This window comes from Macrobrachium nipponense, chromosome 8 (assembly GCF_015104395.2).
Source record: "Macrobrachium nipponense isolate FS-2020 chromosome 8, ASM1510439v2, whole genome shotgun sequence".
Lineage (NCBI taxonomy): Eukaryota > Metazoa > Arthropoda > Malacostraca > Decapoda > Palaemonidae > Macrobrachium > Macrobrachium nipponense.
In genome coordinates, this window is record NC_087203.1 from 66,908,340 (window position 1) to 66,931,080 (window position 22,741).

General features: G+C 48.3%; 1 protein-coding gene across 2 annotated transcripts in view; it reads left to right on the top strand.

The window, feature by feature from the left end:
* The window catches only part of LOC135222816 (proton-coupled amino acid transporter-like protein CG1139), a 177,762-nt gene that overhangs the window by 139,807 nt on the left and 15,214 nt on the right, over positions 1-22,741 (top strand). For both annotated transcript variants that reach the window (XM_064261122.1, XM_064261123.1), the window contains one exon: positions 7,211-7,383. In XM_064261122.1, coding sequence (XP_064117192.1) covers positions 7,211-7,383 — 173 coding nt within the window. The remainder of the gene's footprint in view (positions 1-7,210; positions 7,384-22,741) is intronic.

Genomic DNA, 22,741 nt, shown 5'->3' on the forward strand with positions numbered 1-22,741 from the left:
CTTTTGCTTGTTTATCTGAAAACCCAGATACTCTAAGAATTCTATTACTTTGGCTGATGCTTTGTAACACTCCTCATCGTTGGTTGCCCAAATGAGCCAGTCGTCTAGGTAAGCTACTAACATTACCACTAACATCACCCCTTGAGTTCTTAGTTCTTGCACTACTGTCTCTCTTAGTTTGGTGAATATTCTGGGCGCTATATTGAGCCCAAATGGCATGACACTGAATGAGTAAACTTGTTTTCCTAGTTTGAAGCCTAGGTATGGAGAGAAGTTTCTTGCTATCGGAACATGATAGTAAACGTCTGTAAGAAATATAGAGGTGGTGATGACCCCACGGGGAAGTAAGGTCCGCACCTGCGAGACGGTCAGCATGCGGAACTTGTCGCATTGAATGTATGAGTTGAGACGGGACAGGTCCAGAATCACTCTTCGTTTGTCCGAGTCCTTCTTCGGTACACTGAACAGACGTCCTTGAAACTTCAGGCGATTGACTTTCTTTATTACTTTCTTTTGAAGGAGATCTTTTGCATAGTCTAGTAGGTCTGTCGTTGGAGTCTGGTGAAAACTGACTGGTGGAGGAGGCCCTTTCTCCCATTTCCACCCCAGACCTTTCGATACAATGCTGTGGGCCCATGAACTGAATGTCCAATGGTCCCGAAAGAGATACAGCCTCCCGCCCACCTGCGGGGTCTCACTGGTTGGTTGAGGTCTTACCTCCTCTGCCTCCTCTGAAGCCTCTGCCTCTAGAGCCAGCTCTCTGCCGGAAGGCACCTCTGGCTCTGCTACTCCCTGCATGTTTGTTGTAGCCACGAAATGCTCCTCGTGACTCAAAGGAGGCGTTGAAGGCTGAGGAGGCTACTAAGGCCGTTGAAGTCAAAGGTTGCCGAGTCTGTGGACTCTGCACCAGGACAAACTACTGCTGTGGCTGTGCCTTGGATGTCGAAGGCTTGCCGATCTGGGAGACAGGAACTGCTTGGACAACTGTCTAAGGAGGAGAGGACTGGAAAGGCTGGTATTTCCTCGGCCTCTTCCTAGGTTTGGATTGTGGTTTGGGGGCCTCAAACTTCCTTTTTAAGGGAAGTCCCCAACGGACACGAAGGTTCTGGTTAGCTCTAGCTGCCTCGCTGAGGATGTTGTTAACCGCGTCCTCAGGGAAGAGGTTGGCACCCCAGATCGAAGTCTTTATGAACCTGTTTGGTTTGTGTCTTATGGAAGCATTCGCGAAGACATGCTTCCTGCAGACACGCCTAGCCACTATGAAGTCATACAGGTCTGATTGGAAGGCCTGTAATAGTGACTTTGTGTGGACCCGAAATAGAGGCTCATCTGCAAACGTCGTAGCACTCAACTCCCCCGTGGTGACTGAGTTAATCGACCAACTTAGCCTGCATCTTGCCTCGAATTACACTTTGACCATAGGGTCCGGAATTCTAGGCAAACGTTCACTGAACTGGGCGGAGGCACACACTGGGTCGAGTCTGCCCACCGTGAACGTTCCCGGAGCGTCAGCCCAAAACTCCATATCGCCGGGGAAGAGCAAGGAGGTAGCCTCCGTCTCTTTTAGCTGAGGTATAGGTTTGTCCTCTACCACAACTTGCAGAGTCAATTCCGCCACCTTCGACGTACAAGGAGTCGGAACTCCTTGTGGGGCCACAAACATCGTAAAGCATCCTTTATGGGGTGTCAACTTTGTATTGACGCACTCCCAATCTGTAAGGGTGCGGACCCATGCAGACTGGGCCTGGTCCCTAGGGTAGATGACTGTCTCCTTCGGGACTTTGTCTACCCTGACTAGCGCATCTTCAGCTAGTCTAGGGTAGCCCGGAAAGGGAAATTGAAGGCCCGCCGGGAAGAACTCAAAGTCTTCTACCGGTTGGGTTCCGCAACCTTCGATCGTCAGCTTTCCGTCCAAGAACGGGGCATGCAGAGCTAATCGCCACGGGTTGCTGCTCTCAAATGGCGGCAGCTTGGATGCGTCCATTACCGTCATGGACTGTGGTGTTGTCCCTGACTGGAGGAATCCGGACAATAATTCCTCCTGGGCTTGGAGCCTCTGGGTCAGAGACAAGATCAATTGACCCGAGGTCTCTAGGCCTGAGGCGAGTTGAGTGGACACCGACTCAAGTTTGGAGTCCACTACCTCGCTCATCTTCATCATGAGATTTGCAAAGGCCTCCTGGTTGAAGCCGGATTCCGCCGGCCTGGCTTTAGAGGACTTGGTTCTCCACCCCTTGGGTGGAGGAGAAGCTTTGGAAGAGGAAGTCAACGGCTTGGGAGCCGAAGACGACCTTGCAGAGCCTGCTGGAGAAGGCTTGGATACCTTTGGCAGGGATCTCGTCTTCCAAGCCTTGACCTTGGGGATGACCGAGGCCGATCTATCCCAAGTGGGGCCGGACTTTGTAGGAAAGCCCTGGAAAGAAGGGGGAGAAGAAGGAGTGGGACTAAAAGGGATACTACCTGCCTCACTTACCTCCCTACCTACCTCCTGATCCTCTGTGGCCATCGGTTCGTGGTGAAGGCTGATGGCCGCAACTTCCTCTGTGACGATGTCACACAAGCCCTCTTGGTCCTCCGGGAGGGGTTGGGTCTCCTGACGGATGCCCTCAATAATGGGATCCGCCACAGATGCAGGTACAGCCGCCGAGACCGGAGCGCCCGGGTATAGGAGGGAACACAGATCTTCGGACAACACGTAGGGCTGGCCAGCCTTGGCATTCCTGCTGAATCTTCCCACCCAGGACTTCAGGGACGCCATGGACGCGGTCTTGAGCGACAAACTAACCTGTAAAAATAATCAAATTAGGATCCCCAGTGTCAAAGAAATTTCCCAAATTCAACGTATAGCAGAAATTTCACGGAAACGACGAGGTGAGAATTTTACTTCCCGACTCGTCTGAGACGATCCTGACCAGTTCGTAGCAAACTGTGCAGGTGTCCGGGTGCCAGACCATATAATTTTCTACCAGGATGGCGCAGTTGGCATGAGATCAGCAGACCTCGTGCCCGTACGGCTTATACAGGGCAGCCGGACATCCCGACACCTGGCAACGGACCATCTGTAAGTTGAAAAGTCAAATGAGTATCATTAAGTAGAGGCGCCAGAGTTAATTCTGGCCAGATGGATGCACTTTAACCAGATATTTAATCCGTTAAAGTCAATATCGGTTATCAATTTCAACTTACTGGATAATAGAGAAAGCTCTGGGTGTCTCCGCCTGCTCCGGAATCCGTCCTCGGGATTGGTAAAGCTATAACCAGCGGAGAGGGCCTGATACAAGCAGAACAGGGGAATAAGGTAAGACCTAAGCCTGAGTCTAATCGCATCGCAGCAGATTAATGCAACGTAATCAAATGCAGGCGCATTATCTGAGCCCCGTTCCGTCCCCACCGAAATAGTGAACAGCGATAGCAAAGAAGACAGAAAACTAAGCGACAGAAACAACGGTACAATAAACTCCGGTATATTTTTCCTGGCGTGTGTGATGGTAGACCACAGTATGTCGGAACCAATACGGATCCGGAGACATACCTACGGAGGCTAATAAAATATAATCTAGCATGATCTCTTAAAGGCTTCACCTACTCCGGAGTCCATAATCCCATTATCATAACAGTAAATGCCGGCGGAGACTGGCTGATGCGAGCAGAACAAGGGAAAAGGTAAAACCTAGGCCTGAATCTGATCGCACCGGGGAAGAGAAGCGATTCTAAGGTAACTAGAAACGCAGCTCTAAGCCCAATTCCGCCCCCACATGAGTGGGGAGGCGGAGACAACAGGGAGAATAGACAACTGAGCGGCGGAACAGTGGAACGTACAATCCGGTGTATAGCCTGCTGGCTGGTGTGATGGTAGACCCCACCTAACCAGAGGACCTACAGGCCTGGAGACATATTAAAGACATTACACAAAATACTAACAACCAATCTCCTCCAACTAATCCCCCCTGGAAAGCTATATGCTCTAGCGGCCGTTCATCGGTAGGATTACATGAACCGCGAGCTAGCTAGGCAGCGCCGGACAAGACCAGTGCAAGGGGGTGGGGTCTGGAGGAGAGTGGACAAGTCGTGATCGCCTGGCCACAGCAACTGATCAGTGAGCCACCACCTATCGGGAGCTGTAACAAGCCTACCATTAAAGGGAGCAGAAGACGGTAGGCCAACTGACACCCTAAAGGGGGCAAAGGCCCAGGCTACACACAACAAGACAAACATAAAATAAATGATGAGGAATTACTGGAAGAATTGCAAAAGAGGAACAACAAGGGGGAAGGAATACACCCAGCAAGGGCCTAACCCTCCGAGATCGGTACGGATCCGGTCAGGTAGGCTAGCCCGGCCTCCAAAGAAAGTCATGAAATGGACGGATAGAACCTAATAAAACCCTCCAAAATCGAAAAATTCCGATCTGGTCAGGTACGATAGGTCTAGGCCCAACAAACATGACACGAGAGGGACTCTCTGTCCTGGACCGCTCTCCCAGCAAGCACAATAGCCTAGGCAGGGGGGTAAGGGTGGGGCCGAAAGGGTGAAGGGGCAGGGCTACCTGACCTACCTTCCAAAACCTAGCCTAGGTCTGGTCGGGTAGGCCAGGGAAGGAAACGCAAGAACGTCCAACCTCACAAGGAATATGAATATTTATTATAAATGTACATATAATCGAGTGCATTACTGGCTAACATCGAAAATACAATAAAGGAATGCATGCATAAAAATCGCAAGAGAGAGAGAGGAATCGCCCTCTCCACAAAACTGGCGTACTATAGGCTAGCTAGAAGCCAAAATACACTACTCGCGTATAACAAGAAAATAAATAAATAATATGTACGAAGGGGATTGAACACGCTCCTGAGGGACTGAGGACAAAAGCCAAAGGCTAGAATAACGAAAAATAAACATATAACAAGAGACCTCAGAGTACGTCAGGAACGAGTTAGGGCCTACGACGTAAGGATAAAATTCGTAAAACCAAAGCTCCAGAAACGACAGGAGCTAGAATAATGATGGGGTATACGAAAAAAGTGGTATAAACAGTTAAAAGCAAACAGTGAGGTAAATATTATCATAAACAAACAATGGGAAAGAACGCACGCGTCGAATGATGCACCCAAGATTACGGATGTAAAAGAGCGTCACCTTGGTTCGCGAGAACTAAGGGGTCAAATAAGGGCTAAAAGGGATGCATCGTGCCCTCACGAGATACAAAAACGAAAATGGAATACTCAACTTGGATGAAGAAGCTTGGGGCTCTGGAGCAGACATGGCTTCGTCAAAAAACACAGAAAGAGGGCAGCGAGAAAGACAGGTGTGGTCACTGGAAGCGCGCTAATACAGGAATGAAGCCACCGGGCGTGAGTTGTAGTAGTAGCTAGAGGAAGGTAGATGTTGTAGTCCTTGTAATGGCACCTGCCTAGAGAGGGGCTTTGAAGGGAATCTTCTAATTGGCAGGAAACCTGTGGTAGTGGCTTCCACTCGCCCCTGTGCTTATACCGACGCCCTATGGGTGATCGAGCTGAGGGTAGTAACTTCAGCATTCCATTTAGCTTTTTTCTCTGGTATATTTAGCATCTATTTATACCTAGAAATGCGTGCTACAGGAGCATTTCACCGGCCGACACAGGTTGAGCCCAGAAATGAGGCACTTTTTGAATTTTAGATATATTTTGTCCATGAACTGCTTACCTTCTATGCTATTAGATGAATAGTGTTGTTTTATTTAAAATATTATATTTTCTTCAAATAGTATTCATACCAAAGTGATATTCTCTAAATAGTATTCATATCAAAGCAATAAAAGAAAATAACATTTTTGCATTATGTATTATTAACTTTTATGCTTATCGTTTTATTACCCTGGTTGGTGACCAAATTATAACATCCACAACACATTCTCAACTGGGCTATAACAAAAGTTGAGAATTAGGGATTCATCAGTAGGGTTCCATTTCTCCATTAAGAGGACAATTTTCTCTAAAGGTGTGAAACCTAAAAATAAAATACCCATTTGTCAGACAGAGTTGTGAGGCCTTATATTGGATGCATGACTGAACTGAAAAGTTCACATGGTACATATGTATTGTGTATATAAAAGGTAAATACAAAGATTCTCACCAACTAATAGAAAATTATCTTCTATAACCTTGGATGCTTGTAAATCAGTGTCACCAGTATTGCTATTTAGAACAACCAGCATCACTTGTTATTTAAAACAGCACGTACTATCATCAATAGACCATGATAGTAAAATATATGGTTTAGCATTTGACTTCCCTTTCAAATCTTTATAAAACCCTGGGTAACCATTTTGTTCCTTCTTGGTTAGAACTGATTAGCCTAATGAATCAAATATGAGGATTAGAATTCCTCCACAACTAAACTAGCTCCTCTTCAGACACTCACCTTTCAGTACTATGTTTAAAACACAACCTACAATAGATTGCGAGCATTTTTCAATCAGAGAAATTTTGCAGTTTTTAGTAACTAAAACTACTATATATATGTATGCCCTTCAAAACTGTTCTAAAATTTCTTTTGTGTCGTAAGTTAACTTTAAACAACAAAATAATATGAAGCTGGCATAAATGTTGGATTTCCACTTGTGTTGCTATTAGGGGAAATGAAATTGAGTGTAACGCTAAAATTGCTGTTATTGTTTTTGGAGGAATTTTGAGGCCTGTCATGCACAAGGACTAAAGGTGAAGGGGCACTATAGGAGGAGAATTATCTTGGATCAGATCTAGGGCATCAGTTGTCATTGTAGTGTGTGAGGCCAGATTGAAAAGGCAGCAAGAGAATCAACCATGATTATATGGAAGGAATTGTTGTTTATGGGCTTAATATTTTTTATTTTTTATTTTTTGATATGTATTTTTGGGGAAAATGGGAGCATTGGGTTGCCAGTTCCATTTGAACTGTGTGACTTTTAATACCATTACAGTAGTAGTATATTATACCAGCTTCCCAAGTTAGGAAATTAAACAGTATTTTTCTGCTTTCGTGTTAAACATTATATTAGACTTGTTTTGTTGCCTTTACATGTTGATTGCTATCAATTTAAAATTAGATAGGACAGTGTACTTATAGATTGTAAAAATGATACTTTGTGTATCAGCTAAAAATCTTATTGTACTGTATTTAATTATCATTGGCTTTCTAATTTGTTTTGAATCTTACTATTTTACTGAATTAATTGGGAAATCTGTGTTTTCAGCCTTGCTCAGTTGGTAAAAATACTGATGGCAGTTGCCATATTCTTGACATACTCTCTGATGCTTTATGTCCCAGCTGAAATCATGTGGCCACATTTACGATCAAGGTTTCATTCATCAAAGGCGAAAAGAATAGGAGAGTATGCCTTTAGAGCCGTCCTAGTCTTAATTACATGTAAGTAATTTTTTTTTTTACCTTTGGTTGTTGTTTATCTGCTTTGCTGATCATTTTTTCAAATATTTAGTAATACAGTATGTGCCTTTATGCAGTCATGAATGAGTTATTGCCTGTGGAGGTTAGTGTTTGCAGTGTACCTTGCTTGGCTTAGTGTGGGCAGTACTAAAGGTTCTTTGATGCATCTCTTTAGCCCCAGCTTCAATGGGCTTTAACTATTTACCTTTCATATACTGCTTTTGATATCTTCCCACACTCCTCTAAATGCTCAATTTTTTTTATTCATTTAAAAACAAATCCTTCATGCTACTTGTGTGGGTCTTGTTATTGTGACTCAGTGGTCTGGTTGAACAGTAATAAAGATGATAATGATGAGTACAACAAACAGCCACCATAACAGTAGCAACAATAACACAAAGGGGTACAGTATATTTGCATGTTCTGTTTAATTCCTTCTAAAGTTTAAAACTGTAGTTGTTCATTTCGCAAACAAACCTTCGGTCTTAACAATAGGATAATTTCTAGTGCCTAGCTGGATCTGGTTAAATCGCAGATGAAAGCAAGGAATCTTGTGAGATCTGGCAATGCGTGTGTATATCGGGTGAAGAGTGGTTAAGGACCACGCACCCACACCACAGCGTCAGTCTTTCTTAAAACCACCTGGACGAGAGTTGTGGTTGACCTCTCTCGGCCTTTACCCAGTTCATTGCCCGTTATCGCTTGTGTTTGAGTGTGTGTGCTGTTATTATGGCTGCTTCTGCTCCTTCTCGGCCTCATCAACATGTTTGCCCCAGAACTCCAGGTTTTCCGTGTTCTTGATTTTTGGCTTTGGCTGTGACGGACCCACACGTCACTTGTAGTAGGTGCCGTTCTAATGTTTGTACAATAACAAATCACTGCATGGAATGCCGTGCATGGCCTAGAGAGCAGTGGAAGTTATTTTATAGTAAGAGGGAGCATCGTAGGGTTTCTACTCTTCCTTCGTGGGAGGGGTTTTCTTCTCCTCTTTCCGATGCTTTGTCTCCTGCTGCTGTCACACCCCATGCTAGTGTTGTGCCTTTGTCCCCTTCCTTCTCTTCCATGGATTGGAAGTATCAGGAGGCCCTCAGGCTGATGTATGTAAAATCGCCTCTTCTTCCTTGGGAGTTACCGTATATACTCGCCTAACAAGTGATCGCGCATATCATGCGACCCCCAAATTTTGTCCCTTAAAAAATTATTTTATCACATATCTAACATATCGTGCGAGTTAAATTTATGAGCTCAAATAAGAATAGGCTAACCTCTTTTCCTCCTCTTTAGTTAAGCTAACCCCTTTTCCTCCATCTCTTAATCTATCCCATATTCCAGTGAAGTTTAAAAGAGTAAAAGCAAATGCCAGAAGTATAGTTGGTAATGATGTATTTGTTTTGAAAATGCATACAGCCAGAAACAGCTGATTTGCTATGAACAACCAATCTGATAACAACAGCCTTTTTGCTTGCGTTTCAAACATCGTACGATATTTAAAAATTACCGTAGTTATGTTACAAATGACTGTATCCTTACTCGCTATGGATAAAAGATCAGCAAGGGCATATACTACTGCTAAATTTGATTGGCCATGAAAGAACATATTTTACTGTTTTCACTCCAATAAAAGATATAAACATAAAGCTCGTAGTATTTTGATGAAATAAAGTGAAAATATCAAACGAATCTATTGATTTTTGTTTACACAATAAACATGCCCCCAGCACCTTCTACTGATGAAAAAAATAACTACATTTAGTTCACAAACGATACATTTTTAAGAGATATTTCGACTTGAAAACACATCGTATAAGGTAAAATAACCTTGTCCCATATATTTAAGAGTATCTTGAGATTCATTTGTGCTAACTAGAAACAAGAAAATTGCTCTGATATGAGTTCAATACAGCAAAACAAACTTACTTCACAGTCTCCCTCAGCTGATTTCCAAACCAAAACATTGTTGTTCCGACACGGGATACAAACCTTTTGGTCCTTTTACAATAGGAAGGTTACTAGCGGCAGCTGGATAGGTCGTAAGCTTTCGAACAAGGGATTCAGTAGTTAACTGCTTGTCCGACAGTGCGCGCGCTGCGCGACTGGGAGGTGAAGAATCACTTTTGCTTTCGGCCTGGCGTGTGGACATGTTTATCAACGCTCTCTGCCCGCTTCATCGTTGTTTGTGCTTTCTTATGGTTGTGTTTTCTTTTCCTGTTTGCATTGTGAAACTGAAATTGTAAGTACAATTATTTTTGTTTTCATTATTTGTGAAAGTGAATAAAGGGTCATGGATTCTCTGCGCCCTCCGATTATCCGGCGACTGTGCCCGGGACTGAAGGGCGTAAATGTGGGAAATTCCGCAGTTTCCCTGAAATTGATCCATATGCATTATGTGCTCGGTGTCAGGGGCGTGAGTGTTCTCGCACTGAGCTGTGTGTAATTTGTGAGAATTAGTCGGAGGTGCAGTGGGGCTTGTATGAGGGTAGGAAGAAGCGAAGGCCTGCAAAGGAGTCATCGAAAAGCTCTCCCGCGACTCCTTTGGTGACGGATACTTTGTCGTCTCTCCTGCCCCCTGCTCAGCTCCCACGTATGGCACCTTCCCCTTTGGGGGGGGGGGTGGTATCCAGGTCCTTCTCCTCACCTGATCTGTCGAGTGTGGAGGAGGGCGCTCGGTACCCCGACGTTCAATTGTACTCGGGGTCTTCTGTCCGTTCGGGGTGGGGCTTGTTTCCCCCCCCCCCCCCCCCTTGCAGCAAGAAACCCCCCCTAATCACCCGACTGTTGCTTCCGCAGGTGCTTCTGCCGCAAGGGATGACCTTACCTTACAGACCTTACAGTTCATTCGGGTTGCCCCAGGTCCCTCAGTGTGAGGCACCTCTAATGTCTACCAGAGAGTTGCTAGTACATCTTCCGGTATATTTTGCATCTTCCAATCTTGGATGGTCTGGGATGCAGTTTAGATATTTGTCGAGCTTATTCTTAAACACATCTACGCTCACTCCTGATATATTCCTCAGATGAGCTGGCAACGCATTGAATAGAGACTGCATTATCGATGCTGGTGCGTAGTGGATTAATGTCCTGTGTGCTTTCCTTATTTGTCCTGGTATAGTTTTGGGCACTATTAATCTACCTCCGCTTGCTCTTTCTGATATTTTTAGTTCCATGATATTTTCTGTTATTCCTTCTATCTGTTTCCATGCCTGAATTATCATGTAACGTTCTCTTCTCCTTTCTAGACTATATAATTTTAAGGATTGTAGTCTTTCCCAGTAGTCAAGGTCCTTAACTTCTTCTATTCTAGCTGTAAAGGACCTTTGTACACTCTCTATTTGTGCAATATCCTTTTGATAGTGTGGGTACCATATCATATTGCAATATTCAAGTGGACTACGAACATATGTTTTATAAAGCATAATCATGTGTTCAGCTTTTCTTGTTTTGAAGTGCCGTAACAACATTCCCATTTTTGCTTTACATTTTGCCAAAAGAATTGCTATTTGATCATTGCATAACATGTTCCCATTCATCATCACACCAAGGTCTTTAACTGCTTCCTTATTTGTGATTGTCTCATTATTAGGTCCCCTATATGCATATAGCTTTCCTTCTCTGTCTCCATAATTTATTGATTCAAATTTATCAGAGTTAAATACCATCCTATTTACCTCTGCCCAATCATATACTTTGTTAAGGTCTCTTTGTAGAGCATTCCTATCTTCATCACAAGTAATTTCTCTACTTATTCTTGTGTCATCAGCAAAACTACTCACTACCGAATCCTTAACATTACTGTCTATGTCTTCAATCATAATAACAAACAGTATTGCAGCTAACACCGTACCTTGTGGCATACCGGATATTACCTTGGCTTCATCCGATTTCTCGTTGTTTGCAATAACTATGTTTTCTGTTGTGTAAAAATTCTTTTAACCATCTTCCTACTTTATCTACGATATTGTATTTTCTAATTTTCTTCGCTAATATATTATGGTCTACTTTGTCAAAAGCTTTTGCAAAGTCTAGATAAACCACATCTGTTTCATTTCCACTTTTCATATTTTTGAATATGTTCTCACGGTGGACTAACAGTTGGGTTTGTGTACTTTTTCCGGGTACGAAACCGTGTTGTCCTATATTAAACAAATTATTTTTTATTAAATGTTTCATAATATTTTTCTTCATTACCCTTTCATACACTTTCATAATATGTGATGTTAGACTCACAGGCCTATAATTACTTGCCTCTAGTCTTGATCCACTTTTGAAAGTAGGGGTGATATATGCTAATTTGTGCTCATCATAAATCTTGCCTGTATCTACACTTTGTCTTAATAATATTGCAAGTGGCTTTGCGATAGAATGAACTACTTTCTTTAACAAAATAGCAGGAACTCCATCAGGCCCTGCAGCAGCTCCATTTTCAATTTCATTATTTGCCTTGGTCAGGTGTGGGTGTCTTTGGGCTTGCAGGGTGTGCCTAGTGTCCAGGGGCTGCTGTATCATTTGGCTGGGTCTGCTGTGGTCACCCATGCAACGGTGACCACTACGACAACCACCTTGTCAACTCCAGGGTACGCCGCCCCCCCTCACCTGGTGTACTCTCCGCATGTGGTGTCTGTCTCGCCAACAGCCGCTGTACAGGGTCCAATTGCCGTACCGAGGGGGGGCGTGCCGCCACCGCCCAGGTTCGCCGTGCTGCTGCGTCCAGCCTTTTGCTGTCCCAAAAGCTCGCCCCTGGACCTGCCGCCAGTACCCAGGATGTCGCTGGCTGTGGCTCCGCCTCCTGTGATGCCTGCGCCGACTGCCGTACCTGCCATACCTACCCAGACTGTGCTGACCGTTCCTGTAGTTCCTGCCGTTCCTGATGTTCCTGCTGTTCCTGAGATGTCCGCACCTGTCGATGTCGTCCCTGCTCGTGGCGTTGCTGCACCAGACATTGGACATTGGTGCGTCCGGGCCCTGTTGCTTCGGCAACAGCAGCCCCGGCTCTGCCCTGGATGGCAAACTTAACGTCTGTCCTGAGGAAGCTGACAAAAAAGAAGAGGAAGAGGAGGAAGGTGTCGTCATTGTCTGCCGCCTCTCCCCCTTCGACTTCCAAGGCTTCACAGCCGAGGAAGAAGAAGGCTGCCTCCTCCCCTCCTAAGAAGTCTCCTTCGGGAGCTTCTCAGGGCCTGTCTCACTCCGGTGGGACGGGGGGTTCTTCCGCTGGTCCTCCTGCTCCTTCGGGAGCGGGGCCCGTCTCTTCTTCCGCAAGGAAGAAGACTACGGGGACCAGAGGGGTACCGGCTAACACCGGTACTTCCTCTCCTGGTGTCAGGGGCTCTGCCGCTGCACCAGGTTCTGTCTCGGCCTCTCGTTCGCGAGAGGTACCGAGTGTACAGTCGCCTACTGGTGACCGTGCAGCCAAGAACCAGACGCCAGAGCTCGCTCGGCGCCTGGTTCTTGGCACGGAGCGGAAGGCTGGTGAGAGCCGCTCAGGCGACTCTCACCAGGCCAGCTCTCGCTCTCGTAGCGACCAGCTGGCTACCCGGGTTGACATGACTAGGCCTGCAGTTCGATCACCACCACGGGTTAGGGATCGCCTGCAGCCCTCCAAGCCTGCTGGTTCTGCCAGTAAGCGAGAGGGGAGCATCAGGTCTGCCTCTCCCGTGCCTTCAACTTCCTCGGGTTACACCGGGAAGAGCGAGGCATTGCAGAGTGATCGTGAGGGGCGTGCCCCGCACGATCCCGTCACGACGCCGTACGTGCCAGGCACGGTCCTTGGATCGACCAGGTCGTACGCGCAAGTGACAGGAGGAGACCGAGAGGGGTCTGTCGCCGTTCCCCTCCTGAAGGGGGAGGGTCTCGGGATGTGCTCTTGTTCGAGGGACTTGACGGTCCTACTCCACAAGATGCTGTGACTCCCGAGATCCAGAGGAACTTTGCCAAGGTTATTGTGCTGATTCGTCAGCACAACGACCTTGGGGAAGGATCGCCGCTCCCACCATCCGAGCCCACGTCCTGGCTCGAGTCGTTTTGGGGCCCGAAGAGGGAACCCAAACCGACGGTGGGGTTGCCACGGTCTGAGCTTGCCAATTTTGTTCTGAACCAGGTAGAGTCTCTCGTCTCCGGACAGGAAGGCTCTCTCAGGTCAGGCAGATCGAACAAGTTGCTTCCACCACCTCTGCTGCGACAGCGGCGTTTTTACGTGCCTTCAGAGGATCCAGTGCCGCCCAAACAGGTGAACCCAGAGTTAGCCAGGCTAACTCCGGGTGTGTCTCTGCAGCAGCTCCTGTCTGAGAGCCTCTGGTTCTCGCAGCAAGAGGCACTAGGCCTGGAATCTACCGCTATGGCAGCTTTCCAGGCCATCTCCTGGTTAGACCTGTGGTCCCTCACAGTGTCTAAGGTCGCAGCCAACTCCGGGAGAATCTCCCCCGAAGAAGACTCGGCTTTTAGGAGACTTTGTCTGTCTGGAGGAAGAGCCATCTCCTTCCTCGCCCACCAGACGGCAAACCTGTGGGCCAACCTGGCAAGTATCCAGGGCGGCTGGGCGTGAGGCGGCGTTGGGCCTACGCAACGGACCAGTACGGAGTTCCTCCTCTCTCTTCCCTGGAGAGATGGTGGACGCTGCAGTGGACAGACGGCGCACTGACGACAGTGACCGTCTTGTTCACCAGGCAGTTTCGAAGGCTTCTGGGCAGCCTCGAACTGCGGCCAAGCCCAAGAGCTCAGCTAGGGCTTCCTCGGCTGCTAAGACGATTGTCTCATCGAAGCCCCGAGGAAAGACTCTGTCTTCCTCGACTTCTGCCAAGGGGGGCCGTAACCAGCCCTCCTCCCAGCCGTCCTTCTCACGAGGGGGGGCAGGGAAGAAGTCGAGGAAAGGGGGGAAATGCTAGGGACGGCGTTCCTCCTCACCTGCTGCCAGAAGTGGGGGGGTTGCCTGGTGAGCCATTGGGCAACTTGGCAGCGCTACGGCGCCGAAACCTGGAAAGTAGATGTCCTTCGGGAGGGATATCTAGCCTTCGAATCTCGGCCACCCCTCACCTCCAACCCGGTCCATCTGCAGACTTACGTTCCAGGATCATCGAAGGACGTGGCACTACGACAGGAGATCAAGACCATCCGGAGCAAACGAGCTGTAGAGATCGTCACGGATCAGTCACCGGGCTTCTACAGTCGTCTTTTCCTGGTGGAAAAGTCTACGGGGCTGGCGCCCGGTTATAGATCTCTCTCCCCTGAACCGATTTGTTCACCAGACTCGGTTCACGATGTAGACGGCACGTTCCGTGCTCGACTCCATCAGGGAGAACGATTTCATGCTTTCAGTGGATCTGAAGGACACGTATTTTCAAATACCCGTCCATCAATCTTCCAGAAAGCACCTCCGCTTCATCCTCGACGGGACGGTGTACCAATTAAGGGCACTTTGCTTCGGTCTCTCAACCGCCCCACAGGTGTTCACGCGAGTGTTCACTCTGGTGTCTGCTTGGGCCCATTCGCACGGGATACGTCTTCTGAGGTATCTCGACGATTTGCTAGTCCTGGCAAGCTCCTGCTCGCAGTTGCTGCAGGACAGGGATCGACTACTGGAGTTCTGCCGCGATCTGGGGATCATGGTGAACTTCGAGAAGTCCGATCTTGAACCCTAGCAAAGGATGAAGTACCTGGGTATGCTGATCGACACGGTAGCAGGGCGAGTCTTCCCCGCCGACTCGCGGATCAGCAGATTCAGGGAGGCAGTCGACCAGTTCCTGTCTTGGCAGGAACAGGCAGCTCAGTAATGGCAAGTCATGATCGGCCACCTGTCGTCACTCGAGAAGTTAGTCCCTCGCGGGCGTCTTCACCTTCACCTATGGTCTCTTCAGTGGAGACTAAAGGGGAGTTGGTCACAGGCGACGGACCCACCATACTTCCCCGTGTCCCTCATGCTGGAGGTAAGGCAGGACCTAGCCTGGTGGCTCGACGACAGGAACCTCTTAAGAGGAGTGCCTCTACGCACTCCCCCCGGAGATGCTGCTGTTCTCAGATGCATCAAACGAGGGATGGGGCGCACACCTGGAGGAGTTGCTGACTTCAGGAGTGTTGGACGATCGCGACAAGCACCTTCACATCAATGTCCTAGAGCTCAAGGCAGCGTTTCTCGCTCTCCAAGAGTTCCAGGACCGCTTGGTGGGACACTCAGTGGTGTTGATGTGCGACAACACCACGGTAGTGGCTTACGTCAACAAACAGGGGGGCCTTGTGTCTCTCCCGTTGTATCAGTTTACACGGCAGGTGCACGAGTGGGCCGTGGCTCACTCAATAGAGCTGTCAGCCCGCTACATTCCAGGGAAGAGGAATGTAGTAGCAGACAAGCTCAGCCGTCGGGATCAGGTGATAGGAACCGAATGGTCCCTACACCAGGACGTGGCGGAAAGGCTCTTCGACCTGTGGGGGCGTCCAGTTGTGGATCTGTTCGCCACCCGGCACAACAGGAAACTTCAAGTTTTCTTTTCAGCTGTGCCGGACCCATGGGCAGCTGCAGAGGACGCTCTTCAACACCCGTGGGACAACCTCTTCGTTTACGCCTTTCCCCCGTTCCGCCTGATTCGCAAGGTGATCAGTCGAGTGCTGACCACCCCGAATCTCAGGATGATCCTGGTGGCTCCCCTCAGGCCATTTGGTATCCGGACTTGCTGGCTCTTCTCGCAGAAGCACCGAGAGAGATTCCCCATTGGCACAACCTTCTCGCCCAGCCACACGTAGAACGGTACCACCGAGCAGTCCAGTCTCTACAACTTCACGGCTGGCTGTTATCCACCATCTCATGCGAACGAGAGGCTTTTCTCGTAGCGCAGCAACAGAGATGGCTGGAAACGTCCGACAGTCCTCTGCAGCTGTGTACCAGGGGAAGTGGGCCGTCTTCTGTGGTTGGTGTCGTAGACAGGGTCTATCTCCTCTCAGAGCCACTCTTCAGCAGGTAGCAGATTTCCTCGTGTTTCTTCGCCGAGAGAAGCTCCTCTCAGTCCCCACAGTGAAAGGATATAGAGCCGCCCTGGCACTAGTCCTGAAACTGAGGGGATTGGACATTTCGAACTCGTTTGAGATGTCCTTGCTCATGAGGAGCTTCGAAAGGTCTTGCCCACCCAGGGAACTCAGGCCCCCTGAGTGGGACGTGACTCTCGTCCTTAAGAGTTTGACTCGAAGACCCTTCGAGCCACTCCGAGAGTCGTCAGACAGGGATCTGACCCTCAAGACCCTCTTCTTGCTGGCCCTGGCATCGGCAAAGAGAGTAGGGGAACTTCATGGTCTTTCCTTCGATGTGAAACATTCCAGGGGATTGGGATCTGTGACGCTCGATTTCATCCCGAACTTCGTTGCGAAGACTCAGAAACCGTCGATCCCTGACGACAGGTTCGAGTCTTTCACAATCCCCTTCCTAATGGACTTCACCAATAATGATGCGGATGAGATGCTGCTTTGTCCTGTGAGGGCGCTACGGCGCTATCTGAAGAGAACTCAACACCTCAGGCTTGAGTGCCAACGCCTCTTCGTTAGCACCGGGGTAACCAAGAAAGAAGTATCCAAGAACACACTTTCTTTCTGGCTGCTTGAGGTGATCAGGAGAGCGTACGAGGCTGATGGTAGTGACGACATCCGTACGTTCCGTCCGAGAGCCCACGAAGTCAGGAGCATTGGTCCCTCCCTTGCGTTCCGCAAGAACTCCGTGGCGCAGGTCCTGAAGGCAGGGGTCTGGGCCAACCAGACTACCTTCACCTCCTTCTACCCTCAAAATATTGCCCACAGGTCCTTGGATACTTTTTCCTTGGGACCCGTGGTGGCTGCTCAACACGTTGTGTAGCTAACCCAGACCCTAGCAGGCTGAACAGCATCGAGTCCTGGTGTGACTGTAAGAATGGATGAGTGAATGAGAGTGTGACTGGCTCCTCTTCCCATCTTTTTCTCCTCCTCTACCTGTGGGCAGAGGGACACAGTCGTCATCATGCTGGATAAGGACGAGATGCAGGTGAGCTATATGACAGAGCCCCATCCTATCCCTTTCACTAGGGATAGGAGCAGAATATCCACCACTTCCCCCTACAAGGGGGGGAAGTGGATGCCAACAAGAGACAAACCCATAACTTTATATTCCCTCTTGCAAACAGGAACTTGTTCTTGCTTGCTGGTACGAAGAGATACGCTTGGCTCTCTCTTAGTACTTGGTCCAGAGGTCTGACCATTGATCCTGCGGTGCACACCCCGATCAATCGGACAGAGGCTTGGATCCCTCCCTCGCTCTTATGACCAGGGAGGCATTCCAAGGTTGGGCGAACACCAGTCTGTTCACAAAAGACTCAGATTCCTCCCACCAAGAAGTGAGTCTTCCTATTGTAAAAGGACCGAAAGGTTTGTATCCCGTGTCGGAACAAATGACAATTTGTCCAAAATTGCATTTTTCCTAACTATACAAACCTGAGGTCCTTTTACACATAGTCCCACCTCATGCCACCCCTCACTCTGCAGTTTTTGCTTGGGCCTAAAGCAAAAGTGATTCTTCACCTCCCAGTCGCGCGGCACGCGCACTGTCGGACAAGCAGTTAACTACCGAACCCCTTGTTTGAAAGCTTACGACCTATCCAGCTGCCGCTAGTAACCTTCCTATTGTAAAAGGACCTCAGGTTTGTATAGTTAGGAAAAATGCAATTTTGGACAAATTGTCATATTGCTATGTTTATATTTTATGATACAAAGAAATAGTAATACAGGGGGTCCTCGAGTTACGACGTTGATCCGTTCTTACGATGCATCGTAACACGAATTTCAGCGTAAGTCGGAACATTGAAAAAATACCACATGATTAATGTAAATACCTATCAATAACAACGAGAGAACAATTCCTTACCTTTATTAGTTTGATTGGCTTGCACACTGGAGAGGAAGCTGCGGTGCTGGAGAGACTGGGGGAGGTTAGTGAAGAGAAAAAGAACCTCCAACGCTTCAAACAATCTTTTCGCCTTCTCCTGAATCACCATAAGGCTGACTGGGATACGCCGTTGATTTTGGTCTTAACCAACCAAAGCACCAATAACCTTTCCATTTCAATTATTAGACCACTACGCTGCTTAGTTATCACTGTCGCTTTCATAGGAGCAGATCCTTTCACATGTTCAACGATGCGCTCTTTATCTTTGATAATGGTAGCAACGGTCGAACGGCTAAGGCCAAGCGAGCGGCCAATGTTTGTTGGCGTTTCTCCCTTCTCGGATCGCTTTATAATGTCCACTTAATTTCCATGGTGATGGCCTTTCTTTTCTTCGATGCACTACATCAGAAGAGTCCGCCTTGCGCTTGGGAGCCATAACAAAGAGCAAAAAGTTACAAAAAACGATACAACACGAGGGAGAGAGAGGCAGTGTAAACAACCAAAATGGCGTATGGACGAGGACTGAGCGTAGCGAAGCGACGCCGTCCTCTCCCCCACAAAGCGTATTCTTCCGCCGTGCGCCTGGAACAATAGTTCGCGTTTGTTTACGTTTGCTTACGGACGCTAAACCGCGTAAGACGGAACGACGCAAAATATTATTTTTATATTTTTATGGGGGCGCGTTCGTAACCACGAAACATCGTAAGTCGAGACCATCGTAACCCGAGGACTTACTGTATGAAAATACATATATTATTCAATGCAGTGAAGTAAAGCACAGCTTCGTAAAAGATCCATGGAAAAGATGCATATCCATGATGTTTGTATTTTATCATACGATACTAATATGTGATTATTACACACTGGAATTTTATATTGCATGGAAGATGCGACCCCCTTAAAATTGGCTCCAAAATTAGGGCTTCTAAAGTCACATGATACACGAGTATATACAATAATTTGATTCCTGAGAGGGAGGGGGCTTCTTCACCAATGGCTTTTATTGCAGAGTCGAAGGCGTCCAAAATGGTGGCGCTTTTGGGGACGCTTGGGCTATGGGGTCCACGTCTTTTGAAGGTTTGCTGACGCACTTCTTGGATGCTCACTAACCCCCTCCTCATGCTGTCCAGGCCCTCCCCCCTCCTGGCCTCGTCTTCCATATGGGTAGCTGAGGTCAGCCATATTGTATTGCTCCGCCAGTGACGATTGCCAATTCTTCGAGTCAGAGGGAAGCTGTGGCGTCAGCCCCGCTAGTAACGTCACGGGGTCAGTCATTTTGTATCCCTCTGCCAGTGGCGTCTGCTTCCCGTTCTGATCACGGGGAAGCCGTGACGTTGACGTCACTCCCAGTTGTCTCTGCTGCACTGCCTCGCTTGTCTATGTCATTGTTTGCTGCCATGACATCATCTCTGCCATCCAGTTCGCTGCATCTCCCTTACATGTCGTCGGCCCCTTCTCTTGCTGATCCATCTGAGGCTTTATGCCAGGTGGTTCTTAAGAGATTGGATTCTGTTTTAGAAGATAAGTATGCTGCCACGTCGGCTGGGACGACTGGAAGCAAGTGTGTTGCATCACCCCCGCCTCCTTAGAAGAGATTGTGTAAGGAGCCAGTGCTATCTTCCTCTCCTTCTCCCTCCATCTCCACCGCATCGGCATATCAAGCGTTGGAAGGCTAAAGACTTTGCTCTTTCTTCGTCTGCGAGTGAGGAGCAGCACGTCCGTGTTCCTGCGAGTGTTGGTGTTACTGAGAGTGTTAGTACACTGATCCCCCCGTATTCACGGGGGATGCGTACCAGACCCCCCTGTGAATAGTTAGAACCTGTGAATAGTAGTTGGAACCCCTATAAAACCTCCTATTTTGTTAGTTAAAACTCAAGAAAAACCCACTAAAAATTTTTATACCTGGTTTTTTTTAATAGTTTTATCACAAAAAGTGCATTTTATGATGAAATTGATAAAAAAACCAGGAATTTGTGGAGATTTCTCAGAAAAATACCGCGAATGCGCAAATTTTCCACGAATAATGCGAGGAAACATCTGAGAGAAATCCGCGAAGCTGGAGAACACGAAAAGAGGGGGTCCATTGTATATCTTCCCCTAAGCGATCTGCAGTGACTGCTTCGTCCTCTGCATCAAATTGCGAGTGTGTTGCAACCTCCCTCATTCGTGCACATGTTGCAGGTGTTTCCGCTCCTCCTTCTTCTGGGCCTATTTGTCGCCGTAAGGATCTCAAGGCGCTTGTCAAGAGGTTGAGGGTTTTGAGCGCGGAGTTGGTGCAGCAGGAATGTTTGCCTGCCCCTCCCCCTGGTACTTCCAGGAGTTCAAATCCGAGTAATTCTCATTCTATCTCGAGTGTTCGGGATTCCTCACCAACACATGTTCGTATGTCTGCCCCACACGTGCTCATACATGGCCATGTTAAGAGTGTCATCTGTTGGGAGAGTGTGTAGTGATGTCCTTAGTGTTGTGGTTGGTTCGTCACAGGAGTTGGCGCTTGGATCCAGCCCAGACAGGTTAGTCAGTGTTTTAGGCTGCACATCCTTTTCGTCGTCGGTCTCCGTTGCCGGAGCAGGAGGAGGGAGACACGCCAAAGTTTTTGTCTTCCTTTACAGAAGTTGTCAGTCTCATTCATGGATTCAACAATTTGGAGAGTAGGACTCAGGCTCGGTCATTTTTCACTCCTTCCTGCTTGGAAGCCTTGCTGGGAGCTACGCAGGATCCCAAGTCATCGTTTCAGCTTCCTATGTCGGGACATATCCAGTCAGTCTTGCATAAGGTTAACGCCTCCGTTTCAGATCGGGACGGTTCGCATCACTCTAGGGGCTCGGCCAAGTTGCTACCCCCACCTCTCACGAGGCATAGGAAGTACTATGCTACAAACTCTGCATATTTGATGTCATGTCATCTTAACCGAGATGTCGTTCGTCTGAAGCCAGGATTGACTTTGGAGCAGGTGAGGTCAGTGGCTCCATCCTTGTCTCCACAGGATGCCTCGGCGTTGGAGTCTATGGCAGCCTCCATGTTGCAGACGGTTTCTTGGCTGGACTTCTGGTCAACGGTCATTGCCAAGATAGCTTCTGACATGTCCCCTGAGGGGTTGGTGAGTACTTCCTCTCTTGCCAGTTTGTTGCAGTCCAGAAGCAAGGCGTTTTTGTATCTTGCTCACTTCAGTGTTAATTTATTGGCTAACCTTCTCCTGATTAGAAGAGACACGGCTTTATCCAGGCTGTGTCTGAGTCAGAGTCTTGTCCTCGGAGACGTCCAGCTCCTCCTCCTCCTCCCCTGGCCCAGCAGCAGTCACAAAGGTAGTCACCTGGTAGGCTGTCAAGGAGTTCGGTTTCGGCAGGGCCTCCCCGTTCCTCCCAGCCTAGGTCAGATGACCAACTTCCCTTTCGCTCCCGTTCCTTTAAGCTGAGAAGGGGCCCCAGGGGCAGAGGTAAAGGGGGTCGTCGGTAGGTTAGGCACCTCTCCCTTTCCTGTGCCATGGGTTTGGGGGGGTGCCAGGTGGGCCATTGGGCTAAGTGGCAGTTATGGGGTGGAGAAGGGAGTGGTAGATGTTCTTCGGGCAGGGTATCTACTGCCATTCGACTTTTCTCCCCCCTCTCTCAGACAAGCCGCTGCTTAGGAGGGTATATCCTCCAGATTCTCTGAAGTTCTTGGCTCTCCGGAAGGAAGTGCAGAAGATGCTGGACAAGGATGTGATAGAGGAAGTGGTGCGTCCGTCTCGGGAGTGAGTTTTACAGTCACATCTTCTTGGTGCCCAAGGTGTCGGGAGGTTGGAGACCTGTGATCGACTTATCCACCTTGAATCACTTCATCAGGAAGACAAGGTTCAAGATGGAGACCCCACGTTCGGTGTTGGCAGCTGTGAGGGAAGGTGACTTCATGCTTTCAATAGACTTGAGGGACGCATACTTCCAGATTCCTATTCATCCATCACCCAGGAAGTTCCTTTGCTTCTCTCTTGGAGACAAGGTCTTCAAGTTCAAAGTCCTGTGCTTCAGGTTGACCACAGCCCATCAAGTGTTCACAAGGGTCTTCTCTCTCATCTCAAGTTGGGCCCATGTTCATGGGATCCATTTGCTGTGGTATCTTGACGATTGGTTTGTCCTGGCAGGTTCTAGGGAGAAGCTGCCGCAGGACAATGATCGTCTGCTTTGGTTTTGTCTGGAACTGGGCATTGTGGTCAACCAGGAAAAGTCAAACCTCGTACCCAGTCAAAGGATTCTCTGTCTGGGCATGGTCATCAATACGGCGGTTGCAAGAGCTTTTCCCGTCAGAACTTCTCCATGTTCATGCTCTACCAGGAGGCCCTCTGGTCGCCATTCCAGCTTTCAAGACCATCTCCTGTAGCATCTCCGAGTCCGTGAAGACATGCACGTACGTGCAGTTTGTCTTCCAGTCAGCCTCACTCCTCAGCATCTCAATGTCTTTCATGTTCTCACTCTCATTGGAGAGATC